At 41.3% G+C, this 18,723-nt stretch overlaps 1 protein-coding gene across 1 annotated transcript in view; it reads left to right on the forward strand.

Annotated features, from left to right (window-relative positions):
• Positions 1 to 1,276: 1,276 nt before the first annotated feature.
• The window catches only part of DIAPH3 (diaphanous related formin 3), a 249,057-nt gene continuing 231,610 nt past the window's right edge, over positions 1,277 to 18,723 (forward strand). Inside the window, exons 1-2 of the mRNA XM_048932696.1 lie at positions 1,277 to 1,317; positions 18,550 to 18,690. Coding sequence (XP_048788653.1) covers positions 1,309 to 1,317; positions 18,550 to 18,690 — 150 coding nt within the window. The 5' untranslated portion in view covers positions 1,277 to 1,308. The remainder of the gene's footprint in view (positions 1,318 to 18,549; positions 18,691 to 18,723) is intronic.

Genomic DNA, 18,723 nt, shown 5'->3' on the forward strand with positions numbered 1-18,723 from the left:
AAAGAGAATGACATTCAGCTACAAAACTCCAAAATGACTTTAATTCACTGTACTATACTATGCATCTCAATGAAAAATATGTTCTCACTTAGAGACATTTAGACTTTCGCTTCCCATGGAAGATTTTGATCATTAAGCACTACTTCAGAGGTATCAGCTCCTGATGTTGTTTGCTCTTGACCAGACAACTAACATTCTAACCTCAGCAACAAGGTAATCCATCTATCATAATCCAGTTTGAATATGTTGTTAAATAATGGTAAGTCATCTTCTTTAGAATTAATCTATACGGCAATTCAGTTTCTGCATGGCAAGTTATCCCATAAGTTATCCACATAATGTGCTGCAACAGGGATTCCCACTTATCCTTAATCCCAGGATTCTGAAAGAATAAAACTCATACTAACAAGCTACTTAACAACAGAAGACAAAAGAACATTTCCTTAAAACTGTGAAGAATATCTAGTTCTGTCAGCATCTTGTCCTGACTTTCAAAAATGTTGTGAATTTAGTCTTCTAACCTAGTGTACACTAAGTAGCTTGAACTAGGTAGTGTCTCCCCAGCAAACTGCAGTTCCCAGGCCTGTTCCACTATCAGATTTTGATACAGCACAGCTCTGCAGAACCCACAGTTTCAACTTGAAAGCCCCGTTATTCTAGAGAATTCTGTGTATTGCTACACTAGGGGATTAACAAGGAGCAGTGATAGCAGTGGTAACATCTTTTTCTGTGCTGTTTTCACTGTCATCACTTGCAATTCCTGCAGACTAGTGGAGCTGGTTTTTTTCTTTTTAATTATTCTTTTCATTAATATGCTGGTAATTTCCCTAGTTACCATAGCACAAAGAGGTCTGTATCTGTATTTGAACCCATGTGCTATTCTGTCATAGATCTATATTCATTTTTCTATTTCCAGTCTGTAGTGTCAGAGCACTGTTGACATAACTTAAGCTTATTTTGGCCCTCTGGAATTCATTTTCCAGGCAAATCTTAGTTAATTTATGCATTTATGTTTTAATTTTGTATCTTCCAGTAAAATCAATTGCTTATTGCATTTTATCAGATATTCTTTCTTTCCCGGCATTACATTTTTGGCTCTTGATTCACTCATAGACTCATCTATTTTGAGATTATTTTCAATGCATCTTTTATTTCACATTTGTGCAGAATGCTCAATTCTTAGTGTTCAGTGCATTATCATGATGAAGTTACTCAATAACTAACTTGAGTTAATTAAAAACTATGAAACATAACAAGTGGCACAGAACCAGTTGCAGTCCGAAATAAGGGACCTCATTCAGTGCTTACATGGAACTTGTAAGTGTTCCTTTATTTTTTTGTTTTCCTTACATATTCCAGGTGGAAATTCTAGTAAACCTGTCAGGTTATTTCCAGTGAACCTGTCAGGTTATTTCCTTAGGCATTTATTCATGGCATTTTTGTACAGCAAACACAGTAGGCCAAAGCACTTAGATTTTCTTTATTCAGAGATCCACTCTAAATGCTTCCACATAACAGAATCTGAATCACTGTAGTTTCATTCTTGGCTTCCTAATTCAAAATCAGTCATTTATAATGAATGCTTCTAACTCCTCATATTTTGTCTTATTTAACATTATCTAAATGTATTTGTAACAGTCTGAAGCTACTGATTTTTTAGAAAGCAAAACCCTGGAATTTACAGATCAGTTTAAAAAGTTGAATATATGTAGTAGAGAATTTGTTCATTATGTAACCTTTTGCTGAGAGTCACCCAACTGATGAAATATAAACTACGTGCCTTCTTTTTGCTAAAAGCACAAACTGAGAAAGACACACAACAGCATGAAATACCTGAAGCTGTATGTCTGTTATCAAAAAGCACAAAAGACCAATTCTGGGGACGGTAATCAAGGTCTACAGAAGTCACATTGACTCAGATTGTTTCCATGGAATATTCAACAAAATAATTTATCCAGCAAAACCCCAGAGGAAGGGTGGGCTGGTACTGCTATCTACTCGCTCCTAGAATAAATAACTCAATTGATTCAGAAAACTGACTACGTTCTCACAGCTATAAAAATTAATCAATATGTTATCTGTATGCTTTTACAGTACCCAATTTAAAATTGTAATTTCTCTCTCATTTATTTCTTCTGCCTGTATGGTTTTCCAGTTCCATTTAGCAACAAGAAGTTAAATTTTTCACAAAGGATTAGAAGGCATGCACTGAGCAGTTAAATAACAGTTACTCATTTTTTTGCAGTTCCATTTCTGATCTCCCTGTGCATATCTATACTGTGATGTTGGAGAGGGTCTGTACCTTTCTACTGTCATCCTAACCTGACTATTGCATTAGGTAAATCAAGAGTAGGGAGATTAAAAAATGTCATTAGTGCAGCTGTTTATTGTTTTTCCCTTGACAGATATCAAACCTCTGCAGTTTAAAGCCGAGCCAAGGCATAATGCAGCAGATTGCCCATCTGGTGTGACTTCAGAATATTAAAACCTCCTGTAGGCTATCAGCACAAGGACCAGTCAAATTCTTTGCTGTCATCCAGACATCTTATTTTGTACTGCACAAGCGGTGTGATTTCCAATTAAGATGCTCAAAAGCATAGTTATTAACTTGTGATGAGTTCTGATCATATTATCCAACCACAAAACTTCTGTATTTCATCTGTAACAGTCCAGCTAAAATGTAGTGAGTGAGACAATATTTTGTCTCAGATCTGAAAATATTATAGGAAATCAAGAACTGTCATTTACAAAGTGAAAAATCAAACAACTTTCTAGACTCTGTTGAACAGTGTCACTGTAGATTAATGTGATACAATTCCTAAGTGATTGTGAAACCGTAATTTACATAACTAAGACTGAATTTGAACAAATGTAGCATTTATAACCTTCCAGTGTAAAATAAGCAGTTGTACAATGACAGATTTCAGTTCTAGGTATACAGGTCAAGTTTTCCTCTATTTCCAGCTAAATGAATAATTGCATCCTTCCCCAGCTTCTCTCACAAGACAAGCACACGTACGGTTCCAAGTTAAAAATACCACAAGTCTGAAAGCTTTATTGAACAATGTCAACTGTGGAATGTGGATTATTTAGTACATATGGTTAACTCTGGCAAATTACAACATGTACTTAATGATTAGAACATTACATTTGGAAAGCAAGGATGTTTTACTGTGATGTATATGTTCTGGTGAATTTTCCCAAGTAAAAGCAGGCAGAAACTCAGAGTTGAGGCTTTCTGGTTTTTGCATATGACACAAATATCAAGCTCTGTGTATTAATTAAGGTGTTTACTATTACAAAATGCCAGGGTCATAGAGCTGAAATGAGAAAATGCCCCCAAACTCCCAAATCTGCCTCTTTGTAAAAGGGGATAGAGAACAGATCAGAAGCAAAACTTACTAGTGGACAGGCTGCAATCAAAATCTCCATTTTTGTGGGCATACTAACAAAGGAGAATTCTAAAGAAAGATTTGAAAAAGAATAGTGAAACTGCTTATTGGTGTTTACAGAATACTTCTTCATAAAGTGAATACTATCTGGAGAAAATGGACAAAGGTACCTAGTTAGAAATCCAACAAATTTGTGAAGGGACTGATGTAATTCACTGGCTAAATAAGAGAGTTAATTTTTTCATATTCCAAAACATATGAAGGCTGAAGGAAAAGTTTTGAAAGCAAGAAAAATTAGTATATTTTAACAGAAAGAATGAGGAAGGAGAGAAAGATGAAGCAGAAAGATGGATTTTACCAACAAAATATTCTAGAAAATTTAGCAGCATTCATCCTTAATCACCATCCAACAGGACAGCATATTTATAACTTAAACATTCCAGTAGTTTCAAAAGCAGTTTAATATCCATAGCGATAACAGACTGCAGCAAAAAGTATAAGAGAAATATTCATTAATCCTTCTGGGAAAGAAAAATCTGCCTTCAATTTTCAGACTATCAAAAGCTATTGTCAAAGATGTGCAGATTATTATTCAAAATTTTATTCTCTGAAGATCACAAGAGAATATTCTTGTTAATTCCAATGAGTTATTAACATCACTAGTTAAATATTTCTACCTCTTCCGAACTAATATGAATAGGTCTAATAAAATCTATTGAAAAGGAGTGAATTTATTGACTGCAAATTGCTGATGTCCTCAGAATAGTTTAAGAAAATGAGATTTATCTCATTTACTTTCTGCATATAAAAGTTAGTCACCTAATTTAAGCCAGTTATCAAAGCACCTTCTATCATCAGTGAAGACACAGAAGGATCTCCAGAACTTTCCATTGATTTATGAAATCTTTCAATTTGTTTCAAATACATATTTTAAGGGTGGATGAACTGCCTGTTGGAGGTGCTGGCTTCTCTCCATTAGCTAAAGAGCTTCAGTTAAGTGTGATTTCAATAAGCACTAAACTTAGCTTAGTTCTCTATCTTTCAGATTGCCCTAAACATCAGAATATGAATCTTCTCTTTACATAAATGCTATAAACCCCCCACATATTTGTTGTTTTATGAAACTGTAGTACTTCTAAATATTTTTGAGGTAGGATGACACTCATCACCAATATCATTTCTGATATTTGACAGGCAGGGCTACAGGTAAAATGATATCACTGGAGTACAAAAAAAAAAAAGAGACAAGAGTCTTACAGTGGATGACATAGCTGTTGGGAAGGATAGGTGAGTCAAGCTCACAACACACATAAGCACTGCAATTTTGCAAGATAAGTACATTCCATTGCTCAGTTCTCAGCACCACTCAGGACATAAACCTGTCAGCTGCTCTTGTTGCTGAGATGCATGCTGCTTTTGCTTCAAAGTGTGTTGTACTTCAGAGGATTCTGTATCATGCTGTTCTATTCCTATTTTCAGTGAAAAATGCAATGGAGTTTATCCAGGCACTGCTCTTAATTGTGTATGCTTTGAACCACTTTGGGAACAACATTGTTCCTCTTCCCATACCGTAGTTCACACAAAGAAAGATGTTGTGAACATATGTATCATCCATTCAAATCACGTATCTGAACAATTACAGCTTGGCCTCCTGTATTAATATCTCACGACAGTCAGCAAACCTGGATCACTTTGCAGCTCATAATATTCACTCTCCTTCAATGGGACTAAGAGGTTTTTGCTGACATTCTAGCTGGTAAAAATATATCTATCTGCTGTCCAAATCTGAAACTCACACAAATTTATGGTAAATAACAACTTTATGAGCACTTAGTAGGATATAAGGATTGATGACCTGGTGATTCCCTGTTCGATTTTTAATCTTGGCAAGGGTTATTCTGATTTTGAAGATTTCCTTCTCACTAGAACCATTATGATCATAAAAAATGAGAAATAAATGAACTCATGAATGAAAAGATTTGCAGTTTTGTAGGCAGATGGGAAAAAGGAATTACATTATTTTTCGGGGACTAATGAACACATAGTTGTGTATTTGTTTGTTTTTCAGATTAACTGTTGAAGAACTAACAAAGATAACACACCTAATGAGATCACTCAAGGGATTCACAGAATCATAGAAACACTAAGGCTGGAAAAGGCCACTAAGATGAGCTAGTCCAACCGTACACCTACCAACAATACTGCCCACTAAATCATGTCACTAAGTACTACATCTACCCTTTCCTTAGGCAGCTCCAGGGACAGTGACTCAACCACCTCCCTGGGCAGCTCATTCCAAAGCCTAACCACTCTTCCAGAAAAGAAATTCTTCCTAATATCCAACCTGAACCTTCCCTGGTGCAACATGAGGCCATTCCCTCTAGTCCTATTACTGCTAACTGTGAAAAGAGGTCAACTTCCACCCGCCACAACCTTCTTTCAGGTAGCTGTAGAGAGCAATAAAGTCTCCCCTGAACCCCCTTTTCTCCAGACTAAACAATGCCAGTTCCCTCAGCTGCTCTTCATAAAACTTGTGTTCCAGACTCCTCACCAGCTCTGTTGCCCTTCTCTGGACATGCTCCAGGCCCTTCATGCTCATCTTGCAGTGAGGGGCCTAAGACCGAAAGCAGTACTTGAGGTGTGGCCTCAACAGCCATAAGTTCAGAGGGAAGATCACCTCCACAGTCTGCAAGCAACACAGTAGCATTGCATGAGGTTGTTGTGATCAAAGAACAGAACTTACACTTGGTCTTGCTGCATTTCATCTCATTGGCCTCAGCCCAGTGATCCAGCCTGTCCAGATATCTCTGAAGGGCTGTCCTCCTTCATGCTGGGCTCTAGCTTTTATGACTTTCTCTCTGCACGTGCTAGCAATTTCCTTGTACTCTCCCAGAGTTGCTTTTCCTTTCTTCCATAGGAGGTAAACTCTTTTTCTCTCAGAATTTCAGAAGTTCCCTGTTCAGCCACACTGGTCTCTGCCTCATCTTACAGCACAGGGGGATAGCCTGAACCTTTAACACTTCCTTCTTGAGGAGCATCTAGCCTTCCTGGATCTCTTTATCCTTCAGGACAGACTCCCAAGGGACTCTCCCTAGCAGTGCCCTAAACAGTTCAAAGTCTATCCTCCAGAAGTCCAAAGCAGCAGTTTTGCTGACTCCACTTCTGACTTCACGAAGAGTACAGAACTCCACCATTTTTATTCCTAAGGCAGCTCCCAATCTCCACATCTCCCACTAGTCCTTCTCTGTTTGGGAACCGCAGGTCTGGTGGGGTCTGTCCCCCAGAAGTCTCACTTATGTGAGCTGTGTCAGGAAGTCTGTCTCTTCATCCTGGTTTGTCAGTCCATAGCAAAGCCCCACCAGGATGCCCACCTTGTTGGTATTCTCCCTTATCCTTACTCACAGGACTTGACCTTTTTATTTCCAGCCCCGAGCTCTACAACACTCTCTAACATAGAGAGTGCCTACCCCTTCTGAAGGAATAACAGCCATCCATTGCAGTACTCCAGTTGTGGGAGTGATCTCATCATGTTTCAATAAATTGCAAGTAAGTCACAGTTTGTCTGCTGTACAATGGCTTCTAGCTCCTCCTGCTTTGTTGCCCACGCAGCATGCACTTCAGATGAGCCATTGGCCATACCCACTACTCTGGCATTGTTCTCCCAAACTCATCTCTAGCGAGTCTTGTTCCATCCCTTTCTCCATTTACATGTAGTTTAAAGCCCTTTCAGTGAGCCCTACCAGCTCCTGGGGTAAGATCTGTTTCCTTCTTCACAGATAGATTCAAGCATGTATCATACCATATCACCAGAGAAAAATGAGACCTTCACTCTGCCAGATAAGCTATTGCAGACAAGTATAAAAAACAATTAGATAATTGTTGGGCAGCCTATCTTGCCATCCTGTATCCCTTATACTGTATAGTCCCCCTTGTATCCCTGCACTGTATAGTACAGATTCTTTATGTCAAGACTTCTGCCAGGTCAATGAACCTTACTGTTACAGCCTGAGTGCACAAATAGGCCTTAATTACCCCAAGCAGCTTCACCTGTGACCTCCATTCACACTACCTACTTACAGGATCAATTTTTTCTCCTTTAGAGCTTTCAGTCCCTACTTTATCTCTGTTGTAGGAGTTCACAGCCATGAACCCTGCTGATCTTGAGCTACAGTGTGATTTGACCTGTCTCATCACTGTGGATGTGCCACTCATCAGTAGACTGTGTCTGACCCTTTTTACCTTCATAGAGCCTGACACTGACGTTTGCAGAGATTTCTTGGCATGACTTCATACCTGCCTTATTGTCATAAACTCCTGATGATGCCCAGACATGTACTTACTTATACATCAAGATTTTGCTCTCTATTTTTTTTTTTAATAGAGTAATAGAAACCACATGAACTATCGATACAAGTAGATTTTGGTTTCAGAAGTTTCTTCTCTTATGAAGTTGTGCCACAATAAATTGAAAGCGTTGTGAGAGGATATTATCAACTGCAGCCAGCTGAAAGGCACCTCTATAATGATTACAATAAATTTTTTCTCTTTCATAGCTTCAGAATGTTAGTTACATCTTCAAGTCCTATCAAATGACCTCTGTATCACAATTCAACTTAATCTTCCTCATTTCTGCAGTAATGTCTTGTAAAAGTAACTGAAAACATTCATTTTTCTTAACCACCAGCTTAAAGTTATTATAGTGTAGGTGAAGGAAAATGGAAACTTAAGAAGTTTATTCTGATTCATTCTTGTCAGGAAACTGTCACTTCACAAACTTCTAATAAGAAACTTAGCTTAGTAACTGCTGCATTGGATGAGTACTTGTGATACAAAGTACACTTTCCAAATACATTCTTCATCTTCCTGTGACAAGAGATGAAGCTTCTGTAGAACATCAGAACAGTAGCAAATTGTACCCAGTTTGTAGAAGTGTACAATTATGTGAGTTAAAGAGCTATTAAAAATCAGCCAAGCTCACTGAAACATCCCAGGAAACAGAGGAACAAAAAGTAATACACAGATTGAATAGAAACAGAGTGACTTCAGTTAACCACAAAATCTTTAGTTTCACATAGAAAATATTTCAGTAGTTTAAAAAAAAAAAAAATTTTTTTTTTTTCTTCTTGAAATGAAAAGAAACATTTATCTTAATATACATGTTGAGTATGAACTGGAGCTGAACATTAAGTTGCAATGACCATAATGCAATTACATCCATTATTCCTCTGAAAGGAAAAGCTAAAATGAGAAACTTAAAAAGATGGATTAGAGTGTCTGTCAAAAACAAATAAAAGCTATATAAACAAATTACAGTCAATTTTAAGACTAAGTTAAGACTAGTTAATACATAACTAACTTAAAAAAAAAAAAACAACACATGTATACACATATATATGTTGATGCATATATATCTCAAAATAATATATCTGTCAAAAGATAACAAGAGATTTTAGAAAGTGGAGAATCATAGAATCATAAAATCATAGAGTCACAAGGTTGGAAAGGACCTACAAGATCATCTAGTCCAAACATCTTCCCATTACCACTGCTACCACAAGCCACTAAGCCATATCACATAGCTCCTTATCCAGACACCTCTTGAACGCTGCCAAGGACAGTGACTCCACCACCTCCCTGAGCAGCCATTCCAGTGCCTGACCGCTCTCTGAGAGAAAAAGTTTCTTCTAATGTCTAAACTAAACCTCCTCTTGTGACCATTTCCTCGGATCCTGTTTGTCGTCTGGGAGAAGAGGCCAAACCCCACCTCACCACAACCCCCCTTCAGGAAGTTGTACAGTGCAATGAGGTCTCCCCCGAGCCTCCTCTTCTCCAGACACAACAATCCCAGCTCCCTCAGCCGCTCCTCATAAGACTTGTGCTCCAGACCCCTCACCAGTTTCATTGCCCTTCTCTGGACACGTTCCAGGGCCTCAATGTCTTTCTTGCAGTGAGGGGCCCAAAACAGAACACAGTACTCAAGGTGTGGCCTCACCAGTGCTGAGTACAGGGGGATGATCACCTCCCTGCTCCTGCTGGCCACACTGTTTCTAACGCAGGTCTGGATGCCGTTGGCCCTCCTGGCCACCTGGGCACACTGTCGGCTCATGTTCAGCTGAGCATCAACCAGCACCCCCAGCTCCCTTTCCTCTTCACAGTCATCCAGCCACTCAGCACCAAGCCTCTAGTGCTGCATGGCATTATTGTAGCCAAAGTGCAGGACGTGGCACTTGGCCTTGTTGAACCTCATCCCATTCACCTCAGCCCAGTGATCCAGCTTAGCTACATCTCTCTGAAGGGCCTCCTTACCCTCAAGCAGATCGACACCACCTCCCAGCTTGGTGTCATCTGCAAACCTACTGAGGGTACGCTCAATCTCCTCACCTAGGTCATCAGTGAAGATATTAAACAAGATTTGTCCCATTACTGATCCATGGGAGACATCACTTGTAACGGATCACCAGCTGGACTGAACTCCATTAACCACTACCCATTGGGCACGGCCCTCCAGCCAGTTCCTTACCCAAAGAAGGGTATGACCTGTCCAGGCCGTGGGCAGCCAGTTTCCCCCAGAGAACACTGTGAGAGACCGTGTCAAAGGCTTTACTGAAGTCTGGGTAGACTACATCAACTGCCTTTCCCTCGTCTACCAGGCTGATCACCCAGTCATAGAAGGAGATGAGGTTGGTCAAGCGCGACCTGCCTTTCACAAAGCTGTGCTGACTGGGCCTGATCCCCTGGGCACCACGCACATGTCATGTGATCTCACCCAAGGTCATTTGCTCCATAACTTTCGCTGGTACTGAAGTCAGGCTAGTTCTCCGGATCCTCCTTACAGCCCTTCTTGTAGATGGGAGTCAAATTGGCAAGCCTCCAGTCCTCTGGGACCTCTCCAGTTAACCAGGAGAGCTGGTGGATAGCAGAGAGAGGCTCAGCAGTCACCACAACCAGCTCCCTCAGCACCCTAGCATAAAGCAATCCAGTCCCATGTACTTGTGATGGTCCAGATGAAGGAGGAGCTCTCTAACCATTTCCACCTGAATCACGGGGGGTGTATTCTGCGTAGCATTCCAGGCTTCCAGATCAGGGCATAAATAACTGACCTGCTATTTAGTTGGATAATAACTAAGGATAACTGAGGATAACTGACCTGCCTATTAAAGGGAGATGCAAAGAGGGCATTGAGGACATCAGCCTTCTCCTTATGTTTAGCGGTCACATTCCCTGCTGCATCAAGTAAAGGATAGAAATTATCTCTGGTTCTTCTCTTACCGTGGATATATTTATAAAAGGATTTCTTATTCTCCTTTACTGCAGTAGCCAATCTGAGTTCAAGTTGGGCTTTTGCCCTCCTAAATTCCTCCCTGCATACCTCAGCAACTTCCTTGTAGTCTCCCCACGTAGCCTGTCCCTTCTTCCAGAGGATGTAGACTATCTTTTTCTTCTGAAGTCTCAACAATAGTTCTAGGTTCATCCACACCGATCTTCTTCCCCTATATCTTGCCTTATGATACTCAGGAACAGCCTGTTTTTGTGCTTTTAAGATTTCCATCTTGAGGAGTGTCCAGGCTTCCTGGACCCCTTAATCCTTAAGGAATGACTCCCAAGGGACCCATGCTACAAGCATCCTGAACAGATCTAAGTCCACCCTCTGGAAGTTCAAGATAGCAGTTTTGCTGGTTACCCTTCTGACATCGCCAAGAATAGAGAATTCTACAATTTCATGGTCGCTCTGCCCAAGACCTTCCCCAGTCTTCACATCTCCCACCAGTTCTTCTCTGTTAGTGAAGAGTAGGTCTAGCAGGGCATCACTCCCCTGGTAGGCTCTCGTACCAGCTGCATAACGAAGCTATCTTCCACACACTCTAGAAGCCTCATGGACTGCTTCCTCTGCACAGTATTATATTTCCAACATACAATCAGGGTGACTTCTGCAAGCTGCTCATAGAATGCCTCGTCCAGCTCTTCATCCTGATTAGGCCATCTATAACAGACCGCCACCAAGATGTCGCCCCTACAGGCCTTCCCCCAATCCTTACCCACAGACACTCAGCTTTCAAGCTCTTCAATATTAAAACAGTCTTTAATATAAGGGGCCATACCACCACCCTTCCTTCCTTGCCTATCCCTTCTGAAGAACTTGTAGCCACCCATCACAGCACTCCAGTCACGGGAGTGGTCCCACCATGTTTGGGTAATAGCAGCTAGGTCATGGTTAGCCTGATGCACAGTCACTTCCAGCTCCTCCAGTTTGCTGCCCATGCTGCACGCATTGGTGTAGATGCACTTCAGCTGAATCATCTGCCTCACCCCTAGCTCCATCATTCCTCTAAGCTCATCTCTGGTGAGCCCTGTTTTGTCCCCTTCCCCCATCATAGCTAGTTTAAAGCTCTTTCGATAAGCCCCGCTAGCTCCTGTGCTAGGATTTGTTTCCCCCTTTGAGATAGGTAGGTTCCGTGCATGGACAACAGGTCAGAGGCTGAGTAAACTGCTCTATGATCCAAGAACCCAAAGTTTCTGCCTGGATACCAGCCTCTAAACCAATTATTCATTGCTTGTACTTTCCAAGCTCACTCCATGTCCCTCACTACCCCTGAAGGTATAAAACAAAAGATCACTTGAGCTCCCACTCCTTGAACTAAATGTCCTAAACCCCTGAAATCTCTTTTCATAGCTCGTAGACTTCTCTGAGCAGTTTCATCGCTGCTCATCTGAACTACAAGTAATGGAAAGTAATAAGGACCTAACCAGCTTCAGGAGTTTTCTAGTTATGTCCCTGTCCCAGAAACACTTCCCTTCACACTTCCCTACAGCTCAGATCTGGTCTGCAGGTGGAACACCTGTCACCTTCACTGGGCAGTAGCAGGCTTAGTCACTTTCTGTAGCCAGAAACCTGAACTGCTATATTTTTGGGCAGGTCCTCCAACTGAGTCGCTCCAGTCTTGGAATAAGCCCGCTGCCTGGTGGAGACTGTGTTTAAGCCTGTGGTCTCAGAGACTGCCAAGAGGAGATACCATCTCCTGAAAGAGGAGGGACAATACTTACACTCCTCACGCTTCACCCACCTCCCACACCTACAACTGCAGCACTGTATGGCAGTATGGGCTGTGCTCACTTACTCAACCTCCCCGTTCTCAGTGGGCAGCAACAACGGTTACTCACCTGCTGTACTCTCCCCGAGGTTATTTAAAACATATCTCCTGGTGCCAAGGGCAGGTGATGAAATGTTCATAGGGTGTTTAAACTGTGCCGCTAATATGCCAGCTGCACCCCTGCTCGCTCACCGCCTACAAGCTGCCAGTCCCCCAGCACAAGCACATCACTGTTGCTGGCTTCAAAAAAGCCTTAAAAAGAGGTTTTTTTTGTTGTCCTTTTTCACTCTGTATCCCTTGATCAGTGCAGTCTTACCTGCTCTGAAGCTAGTCTCTGCAGCATGATGTCATATCCTTGTAGAAAGTAACATGAATTATCACATCATAGAATCATAGAATGGCAAAAAGGAGCACAATGCTTATCTAGTTTCAATCCCCCTGCTATCTGCAGGGTCACCAACCACTAGACCAGGCTGCCCAGATCCACATCCAGCCTGGCCTTGAAATCTTCCGGAGATGGGGCATCCACAACCTGTTTGGGCAACCTGTTCCAGTGTGTCAACACACAATGTGTGAAAAACTTCCTCCTAATATCTAACCTAAACATCCCGTCTCAGTTTAAGATCATTCCCCCTTGTCCTATCACCATCCACTCTCATAAACAGATGTACCCCCTCCTGTTTCTATGCTCCCTTCAAATACTGGAAGGCCGCAATGAGGTCTCCCCAGTTCCCTCAACCTTTCCTCATAGGAGAGGTGCTCCAGCCCTCTGATCATCTGGACTCATTCCAACAGTTCTGCGTCTTTCTTGTGCTGGGGGCCCCAGACCTGGATGCAGTACTCCAGATGGGGCCTCACAAAAGCTGAGTAGAGTGGGACAATCACCTCCCTCTCCCTGCTGGCCACCCCTTTTTAATGCAGCCCAGAACACAGTTGGCTTTCCGGGTTGCAAGCATACACTGTTGGCTCATGTCCAGCTACTTGTCCACCAGAACCCCCAAATCTTTCTCTGCAGGGCTGCTCTCAAGGAATTCTGCACCCAGTCTGTATGAACACCTGGGATGTAAGAATAAAACACAGACTTGGAAATTTGAAAAGTGAAGCATTAAAACAATGAAAATACACTGAAAAAGGAAAGCTATGATGAATTCAGTGAGTTACCTAGAAATAATAGAAGATAATTGTACACCCCAGCATTCTGACATAAGCCTTAAAAAGTTTTCAGTAAATGCCCTGAAATGTCTCTATGCTTGATCATACTACTGTGAAGAACAACTTCACAGTTTTCTCCTCTAGAAACGCATTTATTTTCTTTTGGGAAAAAAATAACAATTCATACTAACTTTGCAATGAACATTTTCTACTATAATGGTAAAATAGACAGTAATGGTAATTCATTTAATTCTTTAGGTGGCTCTGAAAATCCCACACTTAGTATAAAATTATATAACATAGCCTTTACTGCAATCCACGACACTCAGACCACTTAAAATCTTTAATTTATATCAGCTGTCCAGGCTTGGCCCAGTCAGTTCTGCAGTTAGAACTGAAGATAATTTGGCATATAATTAAATTACAAACCTGAACTTTATAATAATGTAGTATGCAATGTATCCTAAATAGTGCCACAAATCACATCTTCAATATCCTCATAAAGATCCATTTGATGAACTGTATAATGGACTTATTCACTGATTTTTTTTCCCTATCCCATCTTATAGGAGCTACATTAAATTTCCTCAGTCGAGTGAGAGGTTAGCCTAAAATATTTTGTGAGAAATTATTAGCAATATGTAATCTACAGTGAATGAATTGAGCAAACTAGTTTCCTACTTATTATACCCTCATCTTTAACAGGGTGACTTTGAAAGCTTCAAAAAGGAAAATGGTGTCATTCAGATTACAACTACTCTTGAAAGTCATTTGTTTAAATTTTAGCTAGAAAAGAGAGTGAATAAATCCATTGTATGTAAAATTTTGTTTGACATTTCCAAAAGTTACGACTGATACAAAATCAATAACAGGACTGTGACATACGCTGTTTTCAGGTATGCCTTTCTCATCTTTATACTCTGCTACACAACAGTATGGACATGAGGAAACAGCTGCAAGTTGTGCCAGGGGTGGTTTCTATCAGGTGTTGGAAAGAATTTCTTCACAAATCAACATTGCAACAGTCTGCTGAGTGAGGTGGCAGAGAAAAGTGTGGATGCGACACTTAGGAATGTGGTTTAGTATTAGGTGATAATGATGTTCCAGGGTAAATCTGTAATTTTTCATTTGCCTAAATAAATCTATGCTACATACATACAGATTATAACAACTTATGATTAAATGACAATTGAATTATGCCCAATAAAGCAAAAGAATTTGAGCTCTCTTTTTTACAGAGAAAACCACAGCAAATTACTTTTTATAAAACTGTATTTAATCAATTTAAAATTCATTTAATTCTATTTAATACTTGCAGAGCATGATTTTCCTCAGAAATTTAACGTAAATTTGGTCATTTATTAGCACAATAAACCTGTTAGCAGCCAGGTTCCTTCGTAAATCTAATATACGAACAATTTGAGTTTCTATCTCAATTTATCTTAATAATGGAATAATAGGATTCTCACATTGTTGCTGTGAAAAATAAGTAATATCTAATCCATAGGCTATATTTAATAACATAACATTGTAGTACATTTAAATTATCAGGGACTCTATTGCAATATGAAAATGCACCTGTTAAGAGTTTCTTAAGTAAGAAACATCATCAATTCACTCAATAAGACACAACAACAGGCTGTGTTTTTCAAACTTAATTTTTATTACTTACTTTTTTTTTTATTATTAGGTTAGCAATCCTGTAATTTATTTTTGGTGTAACTACTTTATTAACTGTTCGAATAAGATTTTAGGAAAGGTGTAAGATACAATCAGTTGGTATAATTTACAAACAGTTATGTCGGTTTGAGAGATTTGAGATAGAGAGCCTGCTTGGTGCTTTTCATGAAAGAAAGAAGAAATATCCTGGAAAGGCACTTGCAGCTAGCATCCTTCTTGTTTCTGCCAGTTGGAGCACTTGTGTGGCCTTACTAACAAAGCCTGTTGAAACTGTATGATAGCTGTATAAGAACAATAACATTTCTTACAAAATTCTAACTTTTATGTGACAGTCTAATAGGATTAATCTAATTTAAAAAAAAAAAAAGAAAAACAGTTAATTTACAGTTTTACTGTCTTTGTGTAGGCAAGAACTAGGCATCTCTAAATAAAATATGGAGAACTGCCTAATTTCAGTCAAAAGCCAGCTTGCAAATCCAGTACATAGGGATTTATTTGAAAAACCGCCTCCCTGGAAGAATGAATATCAAGAAGATATTCATTTCTGTAGGTTTAAGACTTGAGCCACACTAAAGAAAAAAAAAAAGACACGGAATAAAATTGGGAGAATCAAGTTAAATACATCAATTCAAATTTTGCAAATATTCCTATGTTTAAGTTATGCTGCTTCTTTGTCTCATACGTTTTTGAAACTGACAAACTCATTTGAGAAAAGAATAAAGCAAAATCATCAAGCTATATGCATGTTCCAGCCAGTATGCACTGTCCAAGTATAGTCTCTTCAAAACTGCAGAATCATAGAATTGTTTAAGTTGGAATGAACCCTTAAAGGTAATCTAGTCCAATTCCCCTGCAATGAACACAGACACCTACAGCTAGGTCAGGTTGCTCAGAGCCTGGTCCAGCCTGACCTTGAATGCTTCCAGGGATGGGATATTCACCACCTTTCTTGGAAATGTTTTTTTCTATCCAGTCTAAATCTCCCCTCTTTTACTTTGAAATCGTTTCCCTTTGTTCTGCCACAACAGACTGTGATAAAGCATCTTTCCCCTTTCCTTCTCCAGGCCAAACAGCCTCAGCTCTCTCAGCCTGTCCTCACAGGGGAGATACTAGAGCCTGTGTTACTGATTCATTCTTGCACCTACTACTCTGTTATTATTAATCTTGACCAACTATGCTGTTAAGCACCTAAGAAGCACAAGAGAGGTAATGTAAAAGATAATAATAATTGATCAAAAGTACTAACATTTATTTTTGGCTTAGAAAATTGTCTAATAAATTATTCTCTTTAGTGTTTCCCTATTATCGCAATACAGTACTTTGAAAGTGATATATTGGCACAAAGCATTGTGTTCTACCACAGTGCAATTAGGAGGTCCATTTAAACAGCTTTATCGTATGCATACATAGGCTGATTAATTTTCTAATCAAATGTTCCAGGAAATCATTAACCATGACATTAAACAGTGTCATGCTAATTACACTTTCCACAAAGAATTCCAATACAAATTTACAAAAGATCTACAGAAATGTGCCAAAGAACAAACAGTTTAATGTATTCAAATAATTCTAGCCCCACAGCTCCACAGTGTTGGGTCCCAGACCTCCAAAGGTCCAGTTTGGGGCTAAACTCTACCGTGCTTTATTGGAACTCCACATCACTGCAGGCATTACGAGCTGCAAGTGTGATGGGGTGCATCTGCTTGGGCGATGCTGAGGGACTGATAACTTTATCTTTTGTCACTGCATTGTAATGAAAGGCATTCAAATTATTTTGAAAAAGTGAATACAATCACAGAATCACAGAATTGTAGGGGATGGAAGGTACCTCAGGAGATCATCTAGTCTTGGGAAGACATTTTATTTTTGCTATATTCAAGGCATAACTACACTTTAAAAACAAGATCAGTGTCTTTCTTACTGAAGGAAAGAGAAACTGGTGCTATTTTGGCAAATACTCTAGATATGAATGCTGAGCGTTATCTTTTTTTTCTTAATGATACCCAGCACTGAGTATCTCTGTTGCAAAGAAAGGCTGAGAGACCTGGGTACAACTGTTTATGGCTGTTTAGGAGGGTGGATAATGAGAGGACAAGGGGGAATGGTCTTAAACTGAGACAGGGGAGGTTTAGGTTAGATAATAGGAAGAAGTTTTTCATACATTGTGTGTTGACACACTGGAACAGGTTGCCCAAACAGGTTGTGGATGCCCCATCTCTGGAAGATTTCAAGGCCAGGCTGGATGCGGATCGGGGCAGCCTGGTCTAGTGGTTGGCGACCCTGCAGATAGCTGGGGGATTGAAACTAGATGAGCATTGTTCTCCTTTTCAATCCAGGCCATTCTACAATATGATTCTATGAAAGGGTGGGACTCAAGCCGATGGGGGCAGACTCTTTCCAGTGGCATGCAGCAATGAAATCATGACTGTAAGACTGATAGAGCACTGGAACAGGCTGCCCAGAGATGTTGTGGAGTCTCCTTCTCTGGACACGTACCTGCACATGCACAGTTCAACCAGTGAGGGAGCCGCCCTGTCAGGGCACACCGCCACAAGCTTCGAATTACGTGGCAGTATAAAACTTCCTGGGGCCAAAATTACACAGACTAATAGGAAGTGTCAGGGAGAGAACGGGAAAAAAAGGAACATTGAACCACAGCTCCAAACGAAGTCACAAAACCCGCCCGCAGGGCCACGGCTCCCCGAACTGACAGAGGAGACGCACCCCTCCCCCCAGGACGTCCGGGACTACAGCTCCCGCCGTGCGCGGGGAGCGGGCCACAGCGCTCTCTGGGACACGTAGTACGAGAAACGAGCGGCGAGAGCGCCGGCTCTCGGGGAGAACAGCTGATTCAGCGGCGATTGGCAGAAGGCCATCCAATCAGGAAGCGACCGTTTCCTTCTGCCGCCGTGGATTGGCTGTCGTGGAGGGGTATGGGGCGGGACCGGCAGTGGCGGGACGATTCGGACGGCGTTGCATTCCTGGGCGCTGAGCGTTGGGGTGCGGCCGTTTGGAGTGCGTTGTGCTGCCCCCGGTCCGTGTGTGGCGCGAAGCTGCTTCCGCGGTGCAGTCCGGAGGGCGGCCATCGCTACCTGGATTAAAGGCTGCTGGCTGTAAATCCTCTGCCTGGCTTTAGCCCTGAGGCCCCCTCCTACTCCCCCGCGGCGCCCTGCCGGCCCAGCTCAGCTAAGCCGCTCTAATCGCAGCCCCCGGCTGTCTCCGTTTCGCCTTTTCAGGGCACGGCCATGGAGTCGCGGCGGCCGCGGCCGCGCTCGCCACCGGGTCGCGGCGGGAGGGAGAACAAGGGGATCCGCAGGAAGGGCCCGCCGGCGGCCGGCGGACCTGAGGAGGCCGTGGACGGCAGGAAGCCTAAATTCGTAAGTACGGTTCCGTCCTACGGCCCTGCCCGT

This window comes from Lagopus muta, chromosome 1 (assembly GCF_023343835.1).
Source record: "Lagopus muta isolate bLagMut1 chromosome 1, bLagMut1 primary, whole genome shotgun sequence".
In the NCBI taxonomy this organism is placed as follows: Eukaryota; Metazoa; Chordata; class Aves; order Galliformes; family Phasianidae; genus Lagopus; species Lagopus muta.